Genomic DNA, 22,127 nt, shown 5'->3' on the forward strand with positions numbered 1-22,127 from the left:
TTTCCTCCTTCTCCCTCCTGATTTGTTGTCCTCTTTCTATGTGTTCTCGTTCCCCCTTCAACACTTCTAACCTCCTCTCTTTACGTCTATTGAAGACTTCCCGTGCTTTAGCTTTAACATTAACTACTACATCTTTCTTCATGCTTACTTCCTTTCCTCTCTCTTCTCTTTCCATGTACTCTTCCTCTGCTTTCTTAATAATCACTTCCTGCTTTTCTTCCATCTCTCTCTCCTGTTCTATCTCCAGTTCATTCTGCCCCTCATTTCTTCTTCCTGCTTCCTCCCTCTCTCTCATAATCATATTTTCTTTCTCCATCTTTTCTGTTGCTGATCTTTTAATTCCATCTCTCCCTGATTCTCATTGTCTTTCTCCCTTTCTTTCTCTTTCTCCAATTGTTTCTGTCTCTCCTCTTGTTGTTGTCGTCTGTGTATCTCTTCTATCTTTCTCTGTATCTTGTTCTCCCTCTCTCTTCCCTCCTTCTCCATGTCAATTTGCTTCTGTTTCCATATATCTTCTTCTTCTTGATCTCTCTCAAACTTCTCTTTCTCTCCTCTTGTTGTTGTCGTCTCTCTTTCTCTCCCATCTCTCTCTGTCTCTCTTTCCCATCGATTTCTGTCTGTCTCTCTTCTTCTCTTTCTTCCTCTTCCATCTCTATTTGCTTCTGTTTACATCTTTCTTCTTCATGCTCTCTTTCAATCTCTCTCTGTCTCTCTTCTTCTCTTTCCATATTTTTCTGTCTCTTCTCCATTCTCTTTCTTTCAATCTCTCTCTGTCTCTCTTTCTCCCTCTCTCCTTCTTCCTCTTCCATCTCTATTTGCTTCTGTTTACATATTTCTTCTTCATTCTCTCTTTCAATCTCTCTCTGTCTCTCTTCTTCTCGTTCTTCCTCTTCCATCTCTATTTTCTTCTGTTTACATCTTTCTTCTTCATTCTCTCTTTCAATCTCTCTCTGTCTCTCTTCTTCTCTTTCCATATTTTTCTGTCTCTTCTCAATTCTCTTTCTTTTGATCTCTCCCTGTCTCTCTTTCTCCCTCTTTCGTTCTTTCTCTTCCATCTCTATTTGCTTCTGTTTACATATTTCTTCATCATTCTCTCTTTCAATCTCTCTCTGTCTCTCTTCTTCTCGTTCTTCCTCTTCCATCTCTATTTGCTTCTGTTTACATATTTCTTCTTCATGCTCTCTTTCAATCTCTCTCTGTCTCTCTTCTTCTCTTTCCATACTTTTTTGTCTCTTCTCAATTCTCTTTCTTTTGATCTCTCCCTGTCTCTCTTTCTCCCTCTCTCGTTCTTCCTCTTCCATCTCTATTTGCTTCTGTTTAAATAGTTCCTCTTCATTCTCTCTTTCAATCTCTCTCTGTCTCTCTTCTTCTCTTTCCATATTTTTTTGTCTCTTCTCCATTCTATTTCTTTCAATCTCTCTCTGTCTCTCTTTCTCCCTCTCTCGTTCTTCCTCTTCCATCTCTATTTGCTTCTGTTTACATATTTCTTCATCATTCTCTCTTTCAATCTCTCTCTGTCTCTCTTCTCTTTCTTTCTCTTCCATCTCTATTTGCCTCAGTTTAAATAGTTCCTCATCATTCTCTCTTTCAATCTCTCTCTGTATCTCTTCTTCTCTTTCCATATTTTTCTGTCTCTTCTCCATTCTCTTTCTTTCAATCTCTCTCTGTCTCTCTTCTTCTCGTTCTTCCTCTTCCATCTCTATTTGCTTCTGTTTACATATTTCTTCTTCATGCTCTCTTTCAATCTCTCTCTGTCTCTCTTCTTCTCGTTCTTCCTCTTCCATCTCTATTTGCTTCTGTTTAAATATTTCTTCTTCATTCTCTCTTTCAATCTCTCTCTGTCTCTCTTGCTCTCTTTCCATATTTTTCTGTCTCTTCTCCATTCTCTTTCTTTCAATCTCTCTCTGTCTCTCTTTCTCCCTCTCTCGTTCTTTCTCTTCCATCTCTATGTGCTTCTGTTTGCGTCTCTCCTCTTCTTCTTCTCTCTCCATCTCCTTCTTCTTCTCATCTTCTTTGTGTCTCTGTTTTGTTATTTTCTCCCTTCTCTTTCTTTCTACATCTTTCTGTTTGTTGTTCTCACCCTCCATCTTCTCCTCCATGTCCATTTGGTTCTGTTTCCATTGATTTTTTTCTGTTTCCATATTTTCTATTTCTATCAGCTGCACCTTGATTTTCTTGACGACTTCCTCCAATTCAGACGTCTTTTTGTCATTGATGAGGGCTGTCTCCATCTCCATCTCTCTCTCCACTCTATTTTTCATCTCCTCTTCACTTCGTCTCCAATCATTTTCTCTCTCTCTGTCTCTATCAAATGTTCTCTCTGGTTCCGTCTCGTCTTTCAATCTAATCTCTTCTTTCATTCTCGCAACCTCTCTGTCTAACACTAGTACATTTTGGTTAACCTGTTTCACTCTCTCATTCTGTCTTCTATATGCTTCTTTCGCTCTTTCAAATTTGATTTTGTATTGAATTTCTTTTGTTGTCATATCTTCTTTCAGTCTCTCAACCTCTCTCTCTAACTCTTTTACCTTTCTGTTAACCAGTTTGACTTTCTCGTTCTCTGCAATACGCATGTCTCTTTCTCTTTCAAATATGATTTCCTTTTCCATCTCTTTCAATCTCTCAATCTCTCGTTCTAACGCTTTTATCGTTTCTTCTGCCTGTTTCACTTTCTTCTTCATTTCTTGTCTTTCCAATTCTGCTTTTCTCTCCCTTTCCATCTCCCTTTCTCTCTCTCTTTCCCTCTCTCTTTCCCTCTCTCTTTCTGTCTCAATAGGTTTGTTGTTCCAGGCCAGTCTTGGTCGCTGATCCTCCATGACTTTCTGCCATAGCCTCAATCTCTCTATCTCTTGCTTCATTTGAAAAGGTGAAATTAGTGATAATCTATGACCAAGACATACTTTCAAAGGATTTGCAGAGAATGATACATAGAAATACAACCTAGACCTAGGTAATTGAATCAAACACTGGACAACATCAATAGCAGGGTTATTTTGATCATTTCATCTGGACAATTCATTGTCAATTAATGTATTGACATGTTTGAAAGAATTATGAGACATTTTATGGACAAATACAAACACACAACTAGCTTGCCCATTCAGTTAGGGGTTTGAGAAATTCCCGTTGCAATTTGTGTGATGTTATAACAATGTTGCCTCTGATGTTTATGCTTGTAGAAATTACTCCTACAAATGATGTTTCACTAATGCAATTATTTACAACCTGCACACATACAGTTATCAACAACAACAACAGTAATGATGTTACTAAGGAAGTGGATATTCAACCGGCAGAAGAAAGGCATAGGGGTTGAGATAAATGAAGGTTAGGTTCAGGACCTAGGGTTGGGTTAAGGTAAAGGTTAGGTATAGTTTCAGTGAGGTCAAGGTAAGGGTTAACGTTAAGGAAAGGCATAAAAGTTAACATTGGGTTAGTGTACCGCTGTCCACCGTCATTCATTTTCAGCTGGGTGAATCTACACTGCCTTTTAATAATAACAATGACATGTCTTACGTGGGCCAGTTGTAGATCCACCATCAGTAGCTCCAGCAGATGATTGAGTCTCTTGATCTCCTGCATTTTTTTCTGGTTCTCCTTCGCTTCTGTGACTCTCTCTGCCTCCCTCTGTCTCTCTGCCTCTCTCTGTCTCTCTGCTTCTCTCTGTCTCTCTGCCTCCCTCTGTCTCTCTGCTTCTCTCTGTCTCTCTGCCTCCCTCTGTCTCTCTGCCTCCCTCTGGCTCTCTGCTTCTCTCTGTCTCTCTGCTTCTCTCTGTCTCTCTGCCTCCCTCTGTCTCTCTGCCTCTCTCTGGCTCTCTGCTTCTCTCTGGCTCAGGATTTCAACCTTCCACTCTTTCATTAGACCCCTTTCTACTCTTCTTCTCCTCCTTACCTCTTCTAAAAGGGATCTGAGATGGTCTGTCTCAGACTGTAATTGTTCAATGATCTCGTCCTTCTCCGTTCCACCATTTCTCTTCTTCTTTTCCTCCTCCCAGAGGCAGACTTGAAGTCTGTCCATCTCCTTCTTCTGATTTCGGATCGTTCGATCCTTCCCCCTCAACTCAAGCATGTGGGCTTCCTTCGTTGTACAGGTCTTTTTCTCTTCTCTCAGGAACTGAACCTCCATCTCTGCCTGCTGGTAGCTGGGAGCAAATGAATGTCAACACATTATTTAGGAAGTGAACTCAGACAATTTATTACAGCGTTAAAATAATAATTAAACCTCTGCGCAATTAAACTGTCTTTAATAACACAACTCACACAACTGTGACTTACAGTACGTGAATGTAATGAGTTGACTGTCCATGATGGCCAGAGGTGGGTAATGTGTAGCTCTGGTCCAGGGCGGTACGTACAGCTAGCAGACACTGAGCCTTCCTTCAGCAAGCCGCACATAATGCCCTGGACCAGAGCTAGGTTATGTGATGAATGACTTACAGACTGTTCCACATGATAGGAGGGGGCAAGAAGACAGTCCCAGTAGGAGACGGAGATCGTCCAGAAGAAGAAGAGGTGTCCATCTCCTCAGAGACTGTAGTAAAGGTCTACAAGTTTTATTTCTGGAAAATAAAGAGATGCCTTCGTTCAGCAACAATGTGTGTTTCTATGTTTCTGTCACTAGATGGTGCCATTGTACACAACATTTACTCACCAGGTCAGTGAATTCAGAAATAGTCTACACACTACAGTACTCAAGCTCTAGCCTACAACCCATCATGCATCAGCACAAGTAATATAATAATACCTCATCACAACTTCATAATCACAGTACACCTGGATTGTGTTCACAAAGTGTTTCAGGGTAGGAGTGCTGATCTAGGATCAGGTCCCCCCCGTCCATCAAAACTTGTTTAATATGATTCAAAAGACAAAACTGATTATTGATCAGCACTCCTATGAGACTTTGTGAATATGAGCCTGTGTGAAAGAACCTTTCTGGCATATGCTGGCTAGACAGTACAGACAGACAGATAGTCCGACAGACAGACAGGTCAGTCAGCAAGACAGACAGACAGACAGAGTAGATACAGATGGAGTAATTGATAGCAACAGAAATAACAAAGCTATAATAAATAACTGGATTTTATAAGGCTAGCTATATAATGACAGAAAGGAAAAATATTTCAAATACATTAACGTTCACATGTGTTATCTTACCATGACAGAATTATAGTCTAAGTAGTCTAGCGGTTGGTTCATGTATTGTAAACTTGTGTAAATATTTGACTCACCTCAAATCACACGTGTCAAAGCGCAGTTTTAGTGTGGAACCGAATAATATCTTTGGCATTAACTTTCTCTGGTCTGGAGCTGTATTGTTGCGTCATTTGAAACGCCTGAGCGTCATAATCGTTTCACCGCGCCTGCTTGATTGACAGCTAGGGGTTCTCCTGCGCATCAGTGTCCAAAAGTCGATATTGTTGAGCTACTCATAATTGATAAAGACATTTATAACCATTTTCACTTGACTTTTATTTCGTGTATTTTTGCCTAAGGTTATTTGGTAGTCTATGTTGTGTGATTTCTCTTTGTATGGACCTAAAGTTCAATGAAATACAAACAGCAACCATAGACTACAAACATTTCCCACACAAATACAAATGTGGGTGTTTAGTGAGTACACAAAATAATAACAGGACAGCCATAACTGTACAAACAAACATACAATCACAACTCTTGGGCACCAAATTTTCAATGTAAAAGCCAAAAGGTAGCTAACATGAAGTCCGATTCTGAAATGCGCGTCAACAATTGAAGAAGTCGTTTTTAAGCATGAAATAAATCCTCGTGGACCAGATTGACCCGCTCTCCCCACTATGTATTGTTTCTGCAGTGAGGATTCACCCCCTTTAGACAATCATGTTGTAATTTATCTGCAGAAAAACGTTGATCTGAGCTCAACAAGCAGTAGTAGCAGTATGCAAATCAGAGAGCCAGATGAATGGATCTTTCACCGATGCATTTCGGTTCCCGACGTTCAACAAAAAGATCCGTTCAAAAAGAGCCGTTCGTTCGTGAACGACACATCACCACACTGTAGTTCTCCACCATTGCGTATCGTGAGCTGGAGGAGCGTTCGTCCAACCTCTCATCCAAGTAAATGGCAGCGGCGCATCATCCATCCGCTGAATGTCCCAAGGGAGGGAGGATAGTTTACGATGCAACAAGCGTTTGGGGAGCACATTCATTGAAACGCAATGAGTGTTTTTAAATTGTTGAGGGACTCTTGCTCCAGGGGAAATCTCAGCAGCGATGTCTCTGCTGTGCGTCAGAGGTGGGATCTTTACCTTCTTCACTATGCTTATTATACTGTACATATCTGTCACATTAATCACATTGCACTCAGGAAAGTTGTCTGTAGGCTATTGGGGAGATGCGCATAGCCCGTTGAGTTGTCACGTTCCAGTCCAAATGTAGTAGAGTTAAAAAGGTTATTCCAGCAAACTTCAAATTATTAGAATAGTACACAACGCAGAACAGAACAATCAGGTTGAGGGTCAGTGGCCCAAGCACGCAAACAGGAATATTCCAAGTTCAGACAGAAGGGGGGAGTCAGATCGCCAGGAACTTTACTTTTGGTTTCTAATTGTAATTGTTGCGCTACTGGTGATGCCTGTTGATGTTAGGTAGGCAGCTACAGTAGCTGAAATATGTTAACATCTTCAAGTTTTGTTTCATTAAATGTATTTTATTTTATCTGGGTGCTTACGTCACCTACTAAACACCTTGGTACTACCCATAGCTCCCGTTCTCCTCAGTCTGAGAAAACACTGAGAGAGAAAGGTACAGGTTGCAGATTACTCCTTTGTAGAAGTCCGTAACGTGAAATAAATAAAACGTCCCAAGGTTAATGCTGTAGATATTGTTATAAGGGGATGTGAGACTATCGAAACACGTAACTTTCAGAGTTTTATTGTTGTTATTAATATAGTTACAGAGTGCTAAAAGTGTTGCTAGCTAGCATGACTTTCTTTCTATGATGCAGACGACTAGTGATGGTGTTGCATTATGGGGGATGTAGTTTATGCCCTATAAGGCGATTTTACGTTGTAACTTGTTTGTGTTGCAGTGGATTTGTACATGAGTTGTTGTATTTTGCTACTATCAACACTGAAAGCACCTAGCAATGTATTGGGGATGTGAGACAGGATATGTGTTTTACCTTTCTTCATGCTCCTGTGTAGAACAACTTGTCAGGTGTTGCATTGGAGACTGATGTGTTCCTGTCCTGTCTTTTCACAATACTATTGCAGATCAACATAAAAGCCTTAAAGACAGCCGTGGTGTCGCTCTTCATTTCTTGGTTCTCCTGTGGTACATAAGAAACCCGCTACACAAACATGACCTGGGATGTGAGAAGGGAGCTATTCTATAACACATGTAGATGACATGTTGTCTTTATATGTAGATTATATTTTGGTTTTATATTTCATATTTGATTGATGATTAGGCCTATGACTTTTGATTCCACTTAGGCTACCTTGCACCATATTGTCCTCTCTTGCTATATCTTACACTTTATGCCCTTATGCTGATCTCTCTAAACAATAATCATGATAGTGTGAATGAGTTGAGTAAACTACACTGTTGTTATCTTCTCAGTCTGTACTGTACTGTCCCTGGAAGACCCTTCACATAGTTCACCTAGATCCAGTCCATTTTGTACCGCTGGTCAACTAATCATCAAAACCTCTGATTAGTGAATCAGGTGTGCTGGTGGTGGAATACATGATATGAACTGGTTAGGGGGAGGACAGGTTTGAGAAGGGAGATACTAAATGGACTTTTCGGACCAACATCCCATTGACAGCCCGTCTGGCCAAAACCTAAAACTGACCCTAACCTTAACCTTAACCCTGACATTAACCAAACCTTTAAGCCTTAAAGGTAGTCTCATCATGGGTGTGATTCAGACTGTAGTTTCTCCCTGTGTGTCCAGTAAACCTCCTCTCATCATGGGTGTGATTCAGACTGTAGTTTCTCCCTGTGTCTCCAGTAAACCTCCTCTCATCATGGGTGTGATTCAGACTGTAGTTTCTCCCTGTCTCCAGTAAACCTCCTCTCATCATGGGTTTGATTCAGACTGTAGTTTCTCCCTGTGTCTCCAGTAAACCTCCTCTCATCATGGGTGTGATTCAGACTGTAGTTTCTCCCTGTGTCCAGTAAACCTCCTCTCATCATGGGTGTGATTCAGACTGTAGTTTCTCCCTGTGTCTCCAGTAAACCTCCTCTCATCATGGGTGTGATTCAGACTGAAGCTGGAGAGGCCAGCAGCAACCAGCCCGACCACTTTATTACTAGTTGGGGATGGATTGTATCTCTAGAGTTACAGTAGGGCATTTCCATGTAAAAGGACCCAGGAGCACCAACGTGATGTTCATAGGAGCATGTGTAATTTGGTGTCAAATGAAATCTAAGAGTCTATATTTTTGGTAAATGTAACTCTAGATTCATTTTTCAACCAGTGAAGGATTTGATTTCTGGGTAAACATGGGAAAAGGGATATTAGAAAACATCTTCCAGAAAAAGTCTTAAAAGGTCCAATATCAGAACTACATAAAAACAGAATCATGTTGACGTAAAGACCCCTGACTACTAATATCAACACTTACATTTGGTTTTGGAGAAAAAGTTAACATTCTTTAAGATGTTTGGGACAGACGTTCCGCTAGCGGAACGCCTCACCAATATCCAATGGTAGAGCGTGGCGTGAAATACAAATACCTTAAAAATGCTATAACTTCAATTTCTCAAACATATGACTATTTTACACAATTTTAAAGACAAGACTTAATCTAACCACATTGTGTCACACAAAATGTCGTACTGGAGAGAAGAGGACCAAAATGCAGCAGAGTTGTGGATACTCATTCTTTTAATTCACAAAAAAAGAGTATAGCATCCACTTGACAAAACAATAAAGATCACGACAGCAACAGTTTTACAGGCTCTACAAACGCAGTGCAAAAACAACTACCCACAACCCCAAAGAAAAACACACACACCTATATAGGACTTCCAATCAAAGGCAACCCAACACACCTGCCTTCAATTGGAAGTCCCAATCACCAACAAACATTCACACACACAAAACTGCCACTTCCTGACCCCAAAACTAATACAATAGCTCCATCTGCTGGTCAGGACGTGACACATTGTCCGATTTCAAAAAGGCTTTACAGCGAAAGGAAAACATTTGATTATGTCAGGAGAGTACCCTACCAAAAATAATCACACAGCCATTTTCAAAGCAAGCAAATATGTCACAAAAACCAAAACCACAGCTAAATGCAGCACTAACCTTTGATGATCTTCATCAGATGACACTCCTAGGACATTATGTTATACAATACATGCAGGTTTTGTTCAATCAAGTTCATATTTATATCAAAAAACAGCTTTTTACATTCGCATGTGATGTTCAGAACTAGCATACCCACCGCAAACTTCCGGTGAATTTACTAAATTACTCACGATAAATGTTTACAAAAAACATAACAAATATTTTAAGAATTATAGATACAGAACTCCTTTATGCAATCGCGGTGTCAGATTTTAAAATAGCTTTTCGGCGAAAGCACATTTTGCAATATTCTGAGTAGATATCTCGGCCATCACAGGCTAGCTAACTTGACACCCACCAAGTTTGGTGCTCACTAAACTCAGAATTAGCATAAGAAAAATTGGATTACCTTTCCTGTTCTTCGTCAGAATGCACTCCCAGGGCTTCTACCTCAACAACAAATGTTGTTTTGGTTCGAAATAATCCATAGATTTTTTGAAATAGCTCCGTTTTGTTCGTGCGTTGAGGTCACTATCCGAAGGGTGACGCGCGGGCGCATTTCGTGACAAAAAATGTCAAAATATTCCATTACCGTACTTCGAAGCATGTCAAACGCTGTTTAAAATCAATTTTGATGCTGTTTTTCTTGTAAAATAGCGATAATATTCCAACCGGGTGACGTTATATTCATTCATAGACTGAAAGAAAAACATGGAGTCGTCTCGTGCACGCGCACTCCAGTGTCATTGTTCTCAGCCTGACCACTCACAAAGACTCCTGCTGTTTTTCGCTCAGAGAATTGAGAGCTCTCATTCCACTTTCTGGCGCCTTCTGAGAGCCAATGGAAGCCTTAGAAAATGTCACGTTACAGCAGAGATGCTGTATTTTTGATAGAGATGCCCTAGAAGGAGAACAAATTGTCAGACAGGGCACTTCCTGTATGGAATCTTCTCAGGTTTTGGCCTGCCGTATGAGTTCTGTTATACTCACAGACACCATTCAAACAGTTTTAGAAACTTTCGAGTGTTTTCTATCCAAATCTACTAATTATATGCATATTCTAGTTTCTGGGCAGGAATAGTAACCAGATTAAATCGGGTATGTTTTTTATCCGGCCGTGAAAATACTGCCCCCTATCCCAAACAGGTTATGTTTCAGAAAAATTCCCTTGTGCCTTTTAATTCCGTTACCAAAAACCCACATAACTTTCAGGTATTTTCACATTTCTCTCCCTCAGTGAGGAGGGATGATAATGAAAGCAATGGTAGAGATAAAAATGACTTACAGTGATTTTTCTGAGATCAACTTTGTTAAGTGGTTCAAATGTGTAATTCCAAATTGGTAACGGAATTACCAAAGAATCTGTAATAGAATTACTGCAACTGAATTGGCTACAATGGAAATCATAATAGTCACTAACCACAATTGGGTTACCTGGTACTGTCCTCCCTTCCACTGGCATACTGTTCAGCTCATAACTGTTTGCTTTCTCCTCTGGTGGTCAAACCAAGAGTGTTAAAACTCTCTCTCTCTCTCTCTCTCTTTCTCTCTCTCTCTCTCAAATGATTCAGTGTTTTACTGAGTCACTCTGACCAGACTGACTGATTTGGTTTCTTTTCACAGACACTATAATTTATTAACTGTCTATCTCAGGAGTCATATTGAGTTGGCTTCAGTCTCAGTGGTCACGCTGCACATGATTCAGAGTCAAGCTTCCTGATTCAGAATCAAACTGACTGATTCAGGATCTCTGTTAACACTGGAACCTCTGGGCCTCAAGACCCCCCCATCAAGCTGATGAGCAGTCATTTTGACTGCAACATTCTAACAGTGTTAAACATTTCATATATGCTATCGCAAAAATAATCATTTGGTTGTGTTTATGAAAGCCATGGGCAACATTAGAATACCAGTTTTATTTGACTTCAAATAACACAATAGCATTTCATTACATTATGTTACTGTAGGCTATAGGTAAAAATGAAACGCCACTAAAAACACCACAATCAAGTGTTGAATCAATTGTATTCATGGAGTGTCTTTGTTCCGACTATGAAACAGAAATCATATGTGATGTAACACAGTAACAGCTTGTTTTTATAAGGACTAAATAAATCAAATACCCCAACCACCAAGACGTGAGGTCAAATGATGAAAACATTGGTAGAACAAACATCATTATCATCACCAAGTAGCCTTGATAAATAGTGAAACTCAGCACAAAAGTAATAATAGCATTATAATTAATATAAGTCTCGATATGACAGCAGTCAAAAATAGTCCATTAATATCAGCTTGTGTGTGTCTTCACGCAATGGCATCAGTTGGATTTCATTTAGCTGTTATCCCTTGTTCTAACAGTTGACACAATTTCTGTAACTTTCAAGTCCTTGACACATGTTGACATATGTTACACACCTCGGACTGGGACGTGGTCAGCAGATAATAAACCTGAATTAACAGGGTAAAATCATGAGACAGAGAAACGTTACTAGTGTTCAGTAGTAGGCGTTCTCCAAGATGTATTAAAATACTGTTCTCTTTTGTTAATCTTTTTGGTTGTCAAAACCAAGTATCCATTACAACTCTATTGTTGCATTACATCTCCACATTTCATATTCCAGTATCAAAAAAATAAAAAGTCTTCAGTTAAAAAACTACCACCACACATCTACACATTCACATTATATATAACTCACTGTACTATCAGTGTCAATTTGGAAAAAGCTATAAATTACTGGCGGCCTGTGCTAAACGGTGCTACAACCATTATATTATAAACCACTAACATGTAAGATCACATTGACTGAGATCAACTAGCCTAGAGCTAGCTAGCGCTTAGAGAAGCTACATTTGGTTAGCATCAAGTTAGCAAACTGTTAAATGTTTTTTTTTGTAAAAATATTATCACATTTTATCGTGACATCACATGTTTACATCTATTACCTGAACTAAACTGAGTCTTTGTTGATAGAAAATAAAACAAATAGGATCTAAAACGTTGTTGAAAAAAAGTACAGAAAGTTCAGACGCCATCTTGATCCCTTCTCTTACATGTAAACCATTAGCAACCTAGCCAACCTCCATTACTTACAATGGGGAAAATACCAACCAGTTTATCACTCTGTTAAAACTCTCTTTAATTGACCAAACTCATGGACAATGTAGTTAACCATGTTACCTCAATATTTTGAGGGTCATATTGCACTTTTGCACATTACGTAACTGAATTAATATGGTAAAATGATGAGACGGAGAAACGTTATTCATTTTCAGTAGTAGGCATTCTCCAAGATTGAAGAAGAAACCTCTAGGACCTCACGATCTCACTAACGCTCCCCATTGACGTCACAGCTCCCCCTAGCAGCAGTAATCATATACATTACTTTAAATGCAAATACCTGGGTGGTCTAGAACATTATACAAGGGATGGCTCCATCAGATAACAAATGAAGTAAAACATCAAAAATATGACCATACATATTTGTGTGTGGCACATATACACATGGCATATAATTAGGTGCCACCTTGGCATCTCTGATCTGCTTGCTTCAGTGGTGGAAAAAGTACTCAATTGTCATACTTGAGTAAAAGTAAAGATACCTGAATTGAAAATGACTCAAGAAAAAGTGAGAGTCACCCTGTAAAATACTACTTGAGTAAAAGTCTAAAAGTATTTGGTTTTAAATACTTTTTTCTTTACATAGTTGAATATGCTGACAACAATATCACACAAAAATAATCAATGGAAATCCAATTTATCAACCCATGCAGGTCTGGATTTGGAGTCACACTCAAAATTAAAGTGGAAAACCACACTACAGGCTGATCCAACTTTGATGTAATGTCCTTAAAACAAGTCAAAATGAGGCTCAGTAGTGTGTGTGGCCACCACGTGCCTGTATGACCTCCCTACAATGCCTGGGCATGCTCCTGATGAGGTGGCGGATGGTCTCCTGAGGGATCTCCTCCCAGACCTGGACTAAAGCATCCGCCAACTCCTGGACAGTCTGTGGTGCAACATGGCGTTGGTGGATGGAGCGAGACATGATGTCCCAGATGTGCTCAATTGGATTCAGGTCTGGGGAACGGGCGGGCCAGTCCATAGCATCAATGCCTTCCTCTTGCAGGAACTGCTGACACACTCCAGCCACATGAGGTCTAGCATTGTCTTGCATTAGGAGGAACCCAGGGCCAACCGCACCAGCATATGGTCTCACAAGGGGTCTGAGGATCTCATCTCGGTACCTAATGGCAGTCAGGCTACCTCTGGCGAGCACATGGAGGGCTGTGCGGCCCCCCAAAGAAATGCCACCCCACACCATGACTGACCCACCGCCAAACCGGTCATGCTGGAGGATGTTGCAGGCAGCAGAACGTACTGGCCTGTCTCCTGGTAGCGCCTCCATGCTCTGGACACTACGCTGACAGACACAGCAAACCTTCATGCCACAGCTCGCATTGATGTGCCATCCTGGATGAGCTGCACTACCTGAGCCACTTGTGTGGGTTGTAGACTCCGTCTCATGCTACCACTAGAGTGAAAGCACCGCCACCATTCAAAAGTGACCAAAACATCAGCCAGGAAGCATAGGAACTGAGAAGTGGTCTGTGGTCACCACCTGCAGAACCACTCCTTTATTGGGGGTGTCTTGCTAATTGCCTATAATTTCCACCTGTTGTCTATTCCATTTTCACAACAGCATGTGAAATTGATTGTCAATCAGTGTTGCTTCCTAAGTGGACAGATTGATTTCACAGAAGTGTGATTGACTTGGAGTTACATTGTGTTGTTTAAGTGTTCCCTTTATTTTTTTGAGCAGTATACTTAAGTATCAAAAGTAAATGGAATATTTCAAATGTACTTAAGTATCAAAAGTAAAAGTGCAAGTGTTAACCATTTCAAATTCCTTATATTAAGCAAACCAGACGGCACAATTTTCATTTTTTAAAATGTATTTGCGGATAGCACTCAGATATAATTCACAAACGAAGCGTTTGTGTTTAGTTAGTCCGCCAGATCAGAGGCGGTAGGGATGACCAGGGATGTTCTCTTGATAAGTGTGTGAGTTGGACCATTTTCCTGTCAAAATGTAGCAAGTACTTTTGGGTATCAGGGAAAATGTATGGAGTAAAAAGTACATTATTTTCTTTAGGAATGTAGTGAAGTAAAAGTAAAAGTGGGCAAAAATATAAATAGTAAAATAAAGTACAGATACCCCCAAAAATGACTTAAGTAGTACTTTAAGTAGTTTTACTTAAGTACTTTACACCACTGGCTACTTTGGTAGCCAGGATTTGTCACGTCTGCTCCCACTCTCTCCCCCCCCCCCACCCCGGAGCTTGAGGGCGCCAGGCTGCCTTGCAACACACACTCCTATCATTCATTACGCACACCTGCCTTCCCTTGTAACGAGCATCAGCGATATTGGACTCACTCACCACCTGTTATTTCCTCCCCTATATTTGTCAGTTCCCCAGCTCTGTTCCCCGCTTCTGCATTAATTGTTTTTTGTTTGTATTACTAGGTTGCTGACGCTGTTCCTGTCTCGTTCCATGTCCGTTCTTTATTAAATGTTTGACTCCCCGTACCTGCTTCGTCTCTCCAGCGTCATTTCACGTGACAGGATTAGCTGTTTGTATCTAGTCTCTTAAAAACATTGCAACGGTGCAAGCTAGACACACTTAATAACGGTTAATAACGGTGCATAACGGTGCAAGCTAGACACATGTTATCTTTTGTTTACATGTGAGCATGTCTTTTTCTGTCGGTCCTGTCAATGTTGGGTGATCACACATGCCTCAGTGTAACCGATGTGAAATGGCTAGTTAGTTAGCGGTGGTGCGCGCTAATAGCATTTTAATCAGTGACATCACTCGCTCTGAGACTTGAAGTAGGGTTTCCCCTTGCGTTGCAAGGGCCGTGGCTCTTGTGGCGCGATGGGTAACGATGCTTCGGTGGGTGTCAGTTGTTGATGTGTGCAAGGGTCCCTGGTTCGAGCCCGGATTGGGGCGAAGAGAGGGACGGAACCTACACTGTTACATCAGCACACATAGGAGGTTACTTTGCCTGCTTGTAAATGTGTGCTAAAAGTGGGGATGTTTCATATTATTTCAGATTATCTTAACTCCCCACCACCAATGAACCATTTTTTTTTTTTACAGAAAACCACTGAACCACCACTGCAATATAGGCCTACACTAATAAAAAGAGGTGCTTTCTACAACCTAAAAGGATTATTCTGCTGTCCCCATAGGAGAACCCTTTTTGGTTCCAGGTAGAACCCCTTCTGTGCCAAGGTAGAACACTTTTGGGCTCCATTCCACAGAGGGTTCTACCTGGAACCAAAAGGATTTTCCTTTGGTGACAGCCAAGAACCCTGTTGGAACCCCTTTTTGGAAGAGTGTACTCAACAAGTTCAACCTGTTAAATTTACACCATTTCATTCTGTTCTCAAACATCTGATTGGTATTCAAGATAACACGCAACATAGCACCACCACCTTTGAAGGTTTTCATCAACCTCTTAAATAGCAGTGTTCCAAGATCCTCCACCAGGGGTGACTGTAGTATCCTCAAACGGACAAAAGGAGACATGAGGGCCCCCCACACTCCTTTTAGACCTCAATGGGTCTTTATTTTTGGCCCATTCCTCCCGACAGAGCTGGAGTAACTGAGTCAGGTTTGTAGGCCTCCTTGCTCACACACGCTTTTTCAGTTCTGCCCACAAATGTTCTAAAGGTTTGAGGTCAGGGCTTTGCGATGGCCACTCCAATACCTTGACTTTGTTGTCCTTAAGCCACTCAGCCACAACTTTGGAAGTATGGACAATGGTCATTGTCCATTTGGAAGACCCATTTGCAGCCAAGCTTTAACTTCCTGACTGATGTCTTGAGTTGTTGCTTCAATATATCCACATAATTTCCCATCCTCATGATTCCATCTATTTTGTGAAGTGCACCAGTCCCTCCTGCAGCAAAGCACCCCCACAACAAGATGCTGCAACCCCCGTGCTTCACGGTTGGGATGGTGTTCTTCGGCTTGCAAGCATCCCCCTTTTTCCTCCAAACATAACGATGGTCGTTATGGCCAAACAGTTCTATTTTTGTTTCATCAGACCAGAGGACATTTCTCCAAAAAGTACGATCTTTGTCCCCATGTGCAGTTGCAAACCGTAGTCTGGCGTTTTATGGCGGTTTTGGAGCAGTGGCTTCTTCCTTGCTGAGCGGCCTTTCAGGTTATGTCGATATAGGACTCGTTTTGCTATGGATATAGATATTCTTGTACATGTTTCCTCCAGCTACTTCACAAGGTCCTTTGCTGATGTTCTGGGATTGATTTGCACTTTTTGCACACCAAAGTATGTTCATCTCTAGGAGACAGAATGCGTCTCCTTCCTGAGCGGTATGACGGCTGCGTGGTCCCATGGTGTTTATACTTGCGTACTATTGTTTGTACAGATGAACATGGTACCTTCAGGCATTTGGAAATTGCTCCCAAGGATGAACCAGTCTTGTGGAGGTCTATCATTTTTCTCTAAGGTCTTGGCTGATTTCTTTTGATTTTCCCATGATGTCAAGCAAAGAGGCACTGAGTTTGAAGGTAGGCCTTGAAATACATCCACAGGTACATCTCCAATTGACTCAAATTATGTCAATGAGCCTATCAGAAGCTTCTAAAGCCATGACATAACTTTCTGGAATTTTCCAAGCAGTTTAAAGGCTCATTCATTTTAGTGTATGTAAACTTCTGACCCACTGGAATTGTGATACAGTGAATTATAAGTGAAATGATCTATTTACAATTTCATTCATCAATTATATAAACGATACTATAACACATTCAATGACGTTATTAATGTAGACTATAGGCTACTCTTGTATCTACCTTCTGCAATACCGTAATCATTGAATGAAGCAGCATACCATCCACATTTACAATGGTAGGTGTGGTGATGTTAGGTGTGATAGGTGTGGAGATGGTAGGTATGGTAGGTGTATTTATGGTAGGTGTGGTGATGGTAAGTGTAGGGATTGTAGGTGTGGTGATGGTAGATGTGATGATGGTAGGTGATGGTAGGTGTGGTGATGGCAGGTGTAATGATGGTAGGTGTGGTGAAGTAATTATAGTATGGTATTTGTGGTAATGGTAGGTGTGATAGGTGTGGTGATGGTATGTATGATGGTAGGTAGGTGTGTCAGTTGTGGTAGGTAGGTAGGTGTGGTAGGTGTGATAGTTGTGGTGATGGTATGTATGATGGTAGTTAGGTGTGGTAGTTTTGGTAGGTAGGTGTGGTAGTTGTGGTACGTAGGTGTGGTAGTTGTGTTAGGTAGGTATGGTGATGGTAGGTTTTGTAGGTGTGGTGATGGTAGGTTTTGTAGGTGTGGTGATGGTAGGTGTGGTAGGTGTGGTGATGGTGGGTGTGGTGGTTGTGGTAGGTTGGTGTGGTAGTTGTGGTACATAGGTGTGGTAGTTGCGGTAGGTAGGTGTGGTAGTTGCGGTAGGCAGTTGTGGTAGGTAGTTTTGGGAGGCAGTTGTGGTAGGTAGGTTTGGTAGTTGTGGTAGGGAGGTGTGGTAGTTGTGGTGGGTTGGTGTGGTAGTTGTGGTGGGTTGGTGTGGTAGGTAGGTTTGGTAGTTGTGGTAGGTAGGTGTGGTAGTTGTGGTGGGTAGGTGTGGTAGTAGTGGTAGGTTGGTGTGGTAGTTGTGGTATGTCGGTTTGGTAGTTGTGGTAGGTATGGTGATTAGGCTTGGGCGGTATCCAGATTTTCATATAGTCATACCTTCCTTCTCTCATACCAGGATTTACAGTATTACCAGCATAGCACATGAGGGGATGCTAAAAACACAAGAAAAGCCTGTGGGCATCTATTACCAGAATGCTAACAGATTAGCACAAACTGATAGCAAATTCACTTAGACGCTGTTGGCTAAATGCTAACAACTGAAAACGAACAAACTAATTGCAAAGCAGTGGAGGCTTCTGAGGGGAGAACAGCTCATAATAATGTCTGGAATGAAGTCAATTGAGTGGTATCAAACACATGGAAACCACATCTTTGATGGGTTGATACCACTCCATTGACTCCATTCCAACCATTATTATGAGCCGTCGTCTCCTCAGCAACTTCCACTGTTGCTAAGAAGGCAAATCCAGCTCATAAAGTTATGTCAGGGATAATCAACGAGGGACTATGTGTTCTATGGTAAATAATGAACACTGTGGAACTGACCTTCCATGGACTTGCATTATTTTCCAGAGAACCATAAAGCCCTGAGTTTTTTTTTTTTTTTTAACCTTTATTTAACCTCACTTGGGTATGTGGGACTTGACCCCCCACCTATTCACTATACAACAGCCAGTGAAATAGCAGAGCGCCAAATTCAAAACAACAAAAATCTCATAATTCAAATTTCTCAAACATACAACTATTATATCCCATTTTAAAGATACAATTCTCCTTAATCCAACCACATTGTCCGATTTCAAAAAGGCTTTACGGCGAAAGCATAGCATTAGATTATGTTAGCACATCACCTTGACAAGAAAAACCACACAGCCATTTTCCAAATAAGGAGAGGCGTCACAAAAACCAGAAATACAGCTAAAATGAATCACTAACCTTTGATGATCTTCATCAGATGGCACTCATAGGACTTCATGTTACACAATACATGTATGTTTTGCTCGATAAAGTTCATATTTATATTAAAAAAAAACATTTTACATTAGCGCGTGATGTTCAGAAAATGTATTGCCTCCAAAATAGCCGGTGAATGAGCACATCAATTTACAGAAATACTCATCATAAACGTTGATAAACTTTACAACAGTTATTGAAAGAATTATAGATACACTTCTTAATGCAACCGCTGTGTCAGATTTCAAAATAGCTTTACGGCGAAAGCACATTGTTCAATATTCTGAGTACAGAGCTCAGCCATCAAAGCAAGCTATACAGTTACCCACCAAGTTCTGGAGTCAAAAGAAGTCAGAAATAGTATTATAAATCTTCACTTACCTTTGCTGATCTTCATCGGAATGCACTCCCAGGGCTCCCACTTCCACAAGAAATGTTTGTTTTGTTCGATAAGCTCCATATTTATGTCCAAATACCTCATTTTTGTTCGCGCCTTCAGTTGAGTTAACCAAATGCGCCATGCTCGCACATTTTGTTGAGACGAAAAGTCAAAAAAGTTATACTACAGTTTGTAGAAACATGTCAAACGATGTATAGCATCAATCTTTAGGATGTTTTTATCATACATCTTCGATAATATTCTAACCGGACAAATCCTTTGTCTTCAGAAAGGAAAAATAAATCACCTCCCGCTGACGGCCACGAGCATGAATGATCTAATGGCACTCAGCCAGACACCTGGTTGAATTGACTGTCATTCACAGTAGAAGCCTGTAACAACGTTCTAAAGACTGTTGACATCTAGTGGAAGCCTTAGGAACTGCAAAATGACCCCTAAGTCACTGTAGTTTGAATTGGGAATCAATTGAAAAAACTACAAGCCTCAGATTTTCAACTTCCTGGTTGGATTTTTCTCAGGGTTTTGCCTGCCATATGAGTTCTGTTATACTCACAGACATCATTCAAACAGTTTTAGAAACTTCAGAGTGTTTCCTATCCAAATTCATATCCATACTAATAATATGCATATCCTACCTTCTGAGCCTAAGTAGCAGGCAGTTTAATTTGGGCACGCCTTTCATCCGGACGTCAAAATACTGCCCCTTACCCTAGAGAAAACAAGGCAAGTCAGTTAAGAACAAATTCTTATTTTCAATGACGGCCTAGGAACAGTGGGTTAACTGCCTTGTTCAGGGGCAGAATGACAGATTTGTACCTTGTCAGCTCGGGGATTCGATCTTGCAACTTTTCGGTTACCAGTCCAACGCTCTAACAACTAGGCTACCCTCTACCCCACTGTTGATTATAGTTGATTTTCCCTTTAATACCATGGCTATAATTTAACACATTTGCCAGTAGAAATGAGTTCAACATTCACTGAAGTAGCTAGCAAGTTTACTAGATAGCTACAGTAGTTGCCTTGGTAACCAAACAAACATATTTGCTAGTTTAGATAACCAAACCATCAGTCCTAGCTTGCTATTATGAAAACCTAATTCAACAATACCAATACTGTTTTCAATTTGACAAAATTTGTAATGTCCAGAAGTCCAAACGTAATTGCCGTGGATTGGAAGGAAGAGGTCCATGAACCAATATCAGTTTGTTGTATTCATAAAAGTAATATGGGGTGGAAGCTACTGAAGTTTTAGAGAAACATTTTTCAGGTAAAGTCAATTCAAATTAATTTAAAAAAATTAAAAGTAAAAAATATACAAAAAGTAATTGACGTTTATTAGTGGGATGAGGTTCCTGAACCAATGACAGTTGTTTGTATTCATTAAAGTAACATAGGGTGGAAGCTATTGACGTTTTAAGGAAGTATCTTTAATGTAAAGTCAATTTAAGATGGTAGAATATTGCCAAAGTAAAAGAATACAAAAGTATTTGCTATTGATTGGAGGGATGAGGTCCCTGAAGCAATCACAGTTAGTTTTACTCATTAATGTCACATGGGGTGGAATCTATTGACATTTTAAAGTATTATTCATGCAAATTTAATTAACATTTGTAAAAAAGTATCCAAAGTCAACAAATACAACACAAATTGCTGTTGATTGGAGGCATGACGTCCCTAAACCAATAACAGTTGGTTGTATTCACGAAAGTCTTATGGGGTGGAAGATATTGATGTTTAAATGAAGATTTGTTTATGTAAAGTGATTTATTTTACATTTTGTAGATTTTATAGAAGTAAAAAAAATGTAACTAATTGCATTCGAGAGAAGAGGTCTCTTTACCGTGTCAAATTTGTTTGAGATCACTATGTCATGTACTTGAGAAGGTATTGATATTATTCATTTACAGACAATTGTTTGCATTGCAGTTTTAAGACGGTTCCTTAACCCTCTGAGCAGAGGATAGCACATTTTCATCTACATTTCACCTCCAAAAAGTAAATATGACACCGAATTGGAAAAACAAGGGGTTTAACTTATTCACTATCATCAGCCGATTTAGAATATTAAATGTATATATATTTATTTAACCTTTATTTAACTAGGCAATTGAGTTAAGAACAAATTCGTATTTGCAATGACGGCCTAGGAACAGTAGGTTAACTGCCTTGTTCAGGGGAGGAATGACAGATCTTTACCTTGTCAGCTCGGGGATTCTATCTAGCAACCTTTTGGTTACTGGCTCAACACTCTAACCACTAGGCTACCTGCCGCCCCCAGTAGCCTAATCATCCTTGCATGTTCCGTTGAAGAGGTATTGAAGAGCAAAGTCTGAATTTTAATATAAAGCTAACTTCACCGCTGTAAAACACTGTATGATTGAATCATCCAATTTTGATTCACCAATAAAAATGGTGAGCTCATCTTTTAAAAATAATGTATTCATCATAGAATCATCTTTGATTATAGTATTGTTAGTGGCGAGCCGTCGTTTAGGGCAGGTGGGGCGGAGCCACACCCCTTTTGAGCACCACGTGTTTAGCAAATATATATATATATATGTTGCCTGTTTTTCATGTTATTTTGGCATTAATATGTGTCACATATCAGTTTGCAAACAATGTAAAAAAGAAAATGTAATCATTGAGTTAATAAAGCCTCATACAGACATGGTATGTTTTTGCTTTCTTTCTTTTTCCTTGTCATTTGAAGAGAAATTATGAAGAGAAATTATAAATTAACTGTATCGGTGCTCATCAACCATTGGACATAAACATTACACAACAAGTCAGGAAATCGCAAATTCAAC

The 22,127-nt window shown here is 40.2% G+C and overlaps 1 protein-coding gene across 1 annotated transcript; it reads right to left on the reverse strand.

Moving 5' to 3' along the window:
* Positions 1-1,433: 1,433 nt before the first annotated feature.
* On the reverse strand, positions 1,434-5,848 carry LOC115165098 (putative uncharacterized protein DDB_G0271982; the record flags this gene model as incomplete). Its single annotated transcript, XM_029718133.1, has 3 exons — positions 4,437-5,848; positions 3,802-4,141; positions 1,434-1,622 (listed from the first exon to the last, which is right to left on the reverse strand). Coding segments are annotated over exons 1-3 (612 nt in total), but the record flags the coding sequence as incomplete, so codon positions are not given.
* Between the last annotated feature and the right edge of the window lie 16,279 nt (positions 5,849-22,127).

The sequence above is a fragment of the Salmo trutta genome, chromosome 27, assembly GCF_901001165.1.
Source record: "Salmo trutta chromosome 27, fSalTru1.1, whole genome shotgun sequence".
Lineage (NCBI taxonomy): Eukaryota > Metazoa > Chordata > Actinopteri > Salmoniformes > Salmonidae > Salmo > Salmo trutta.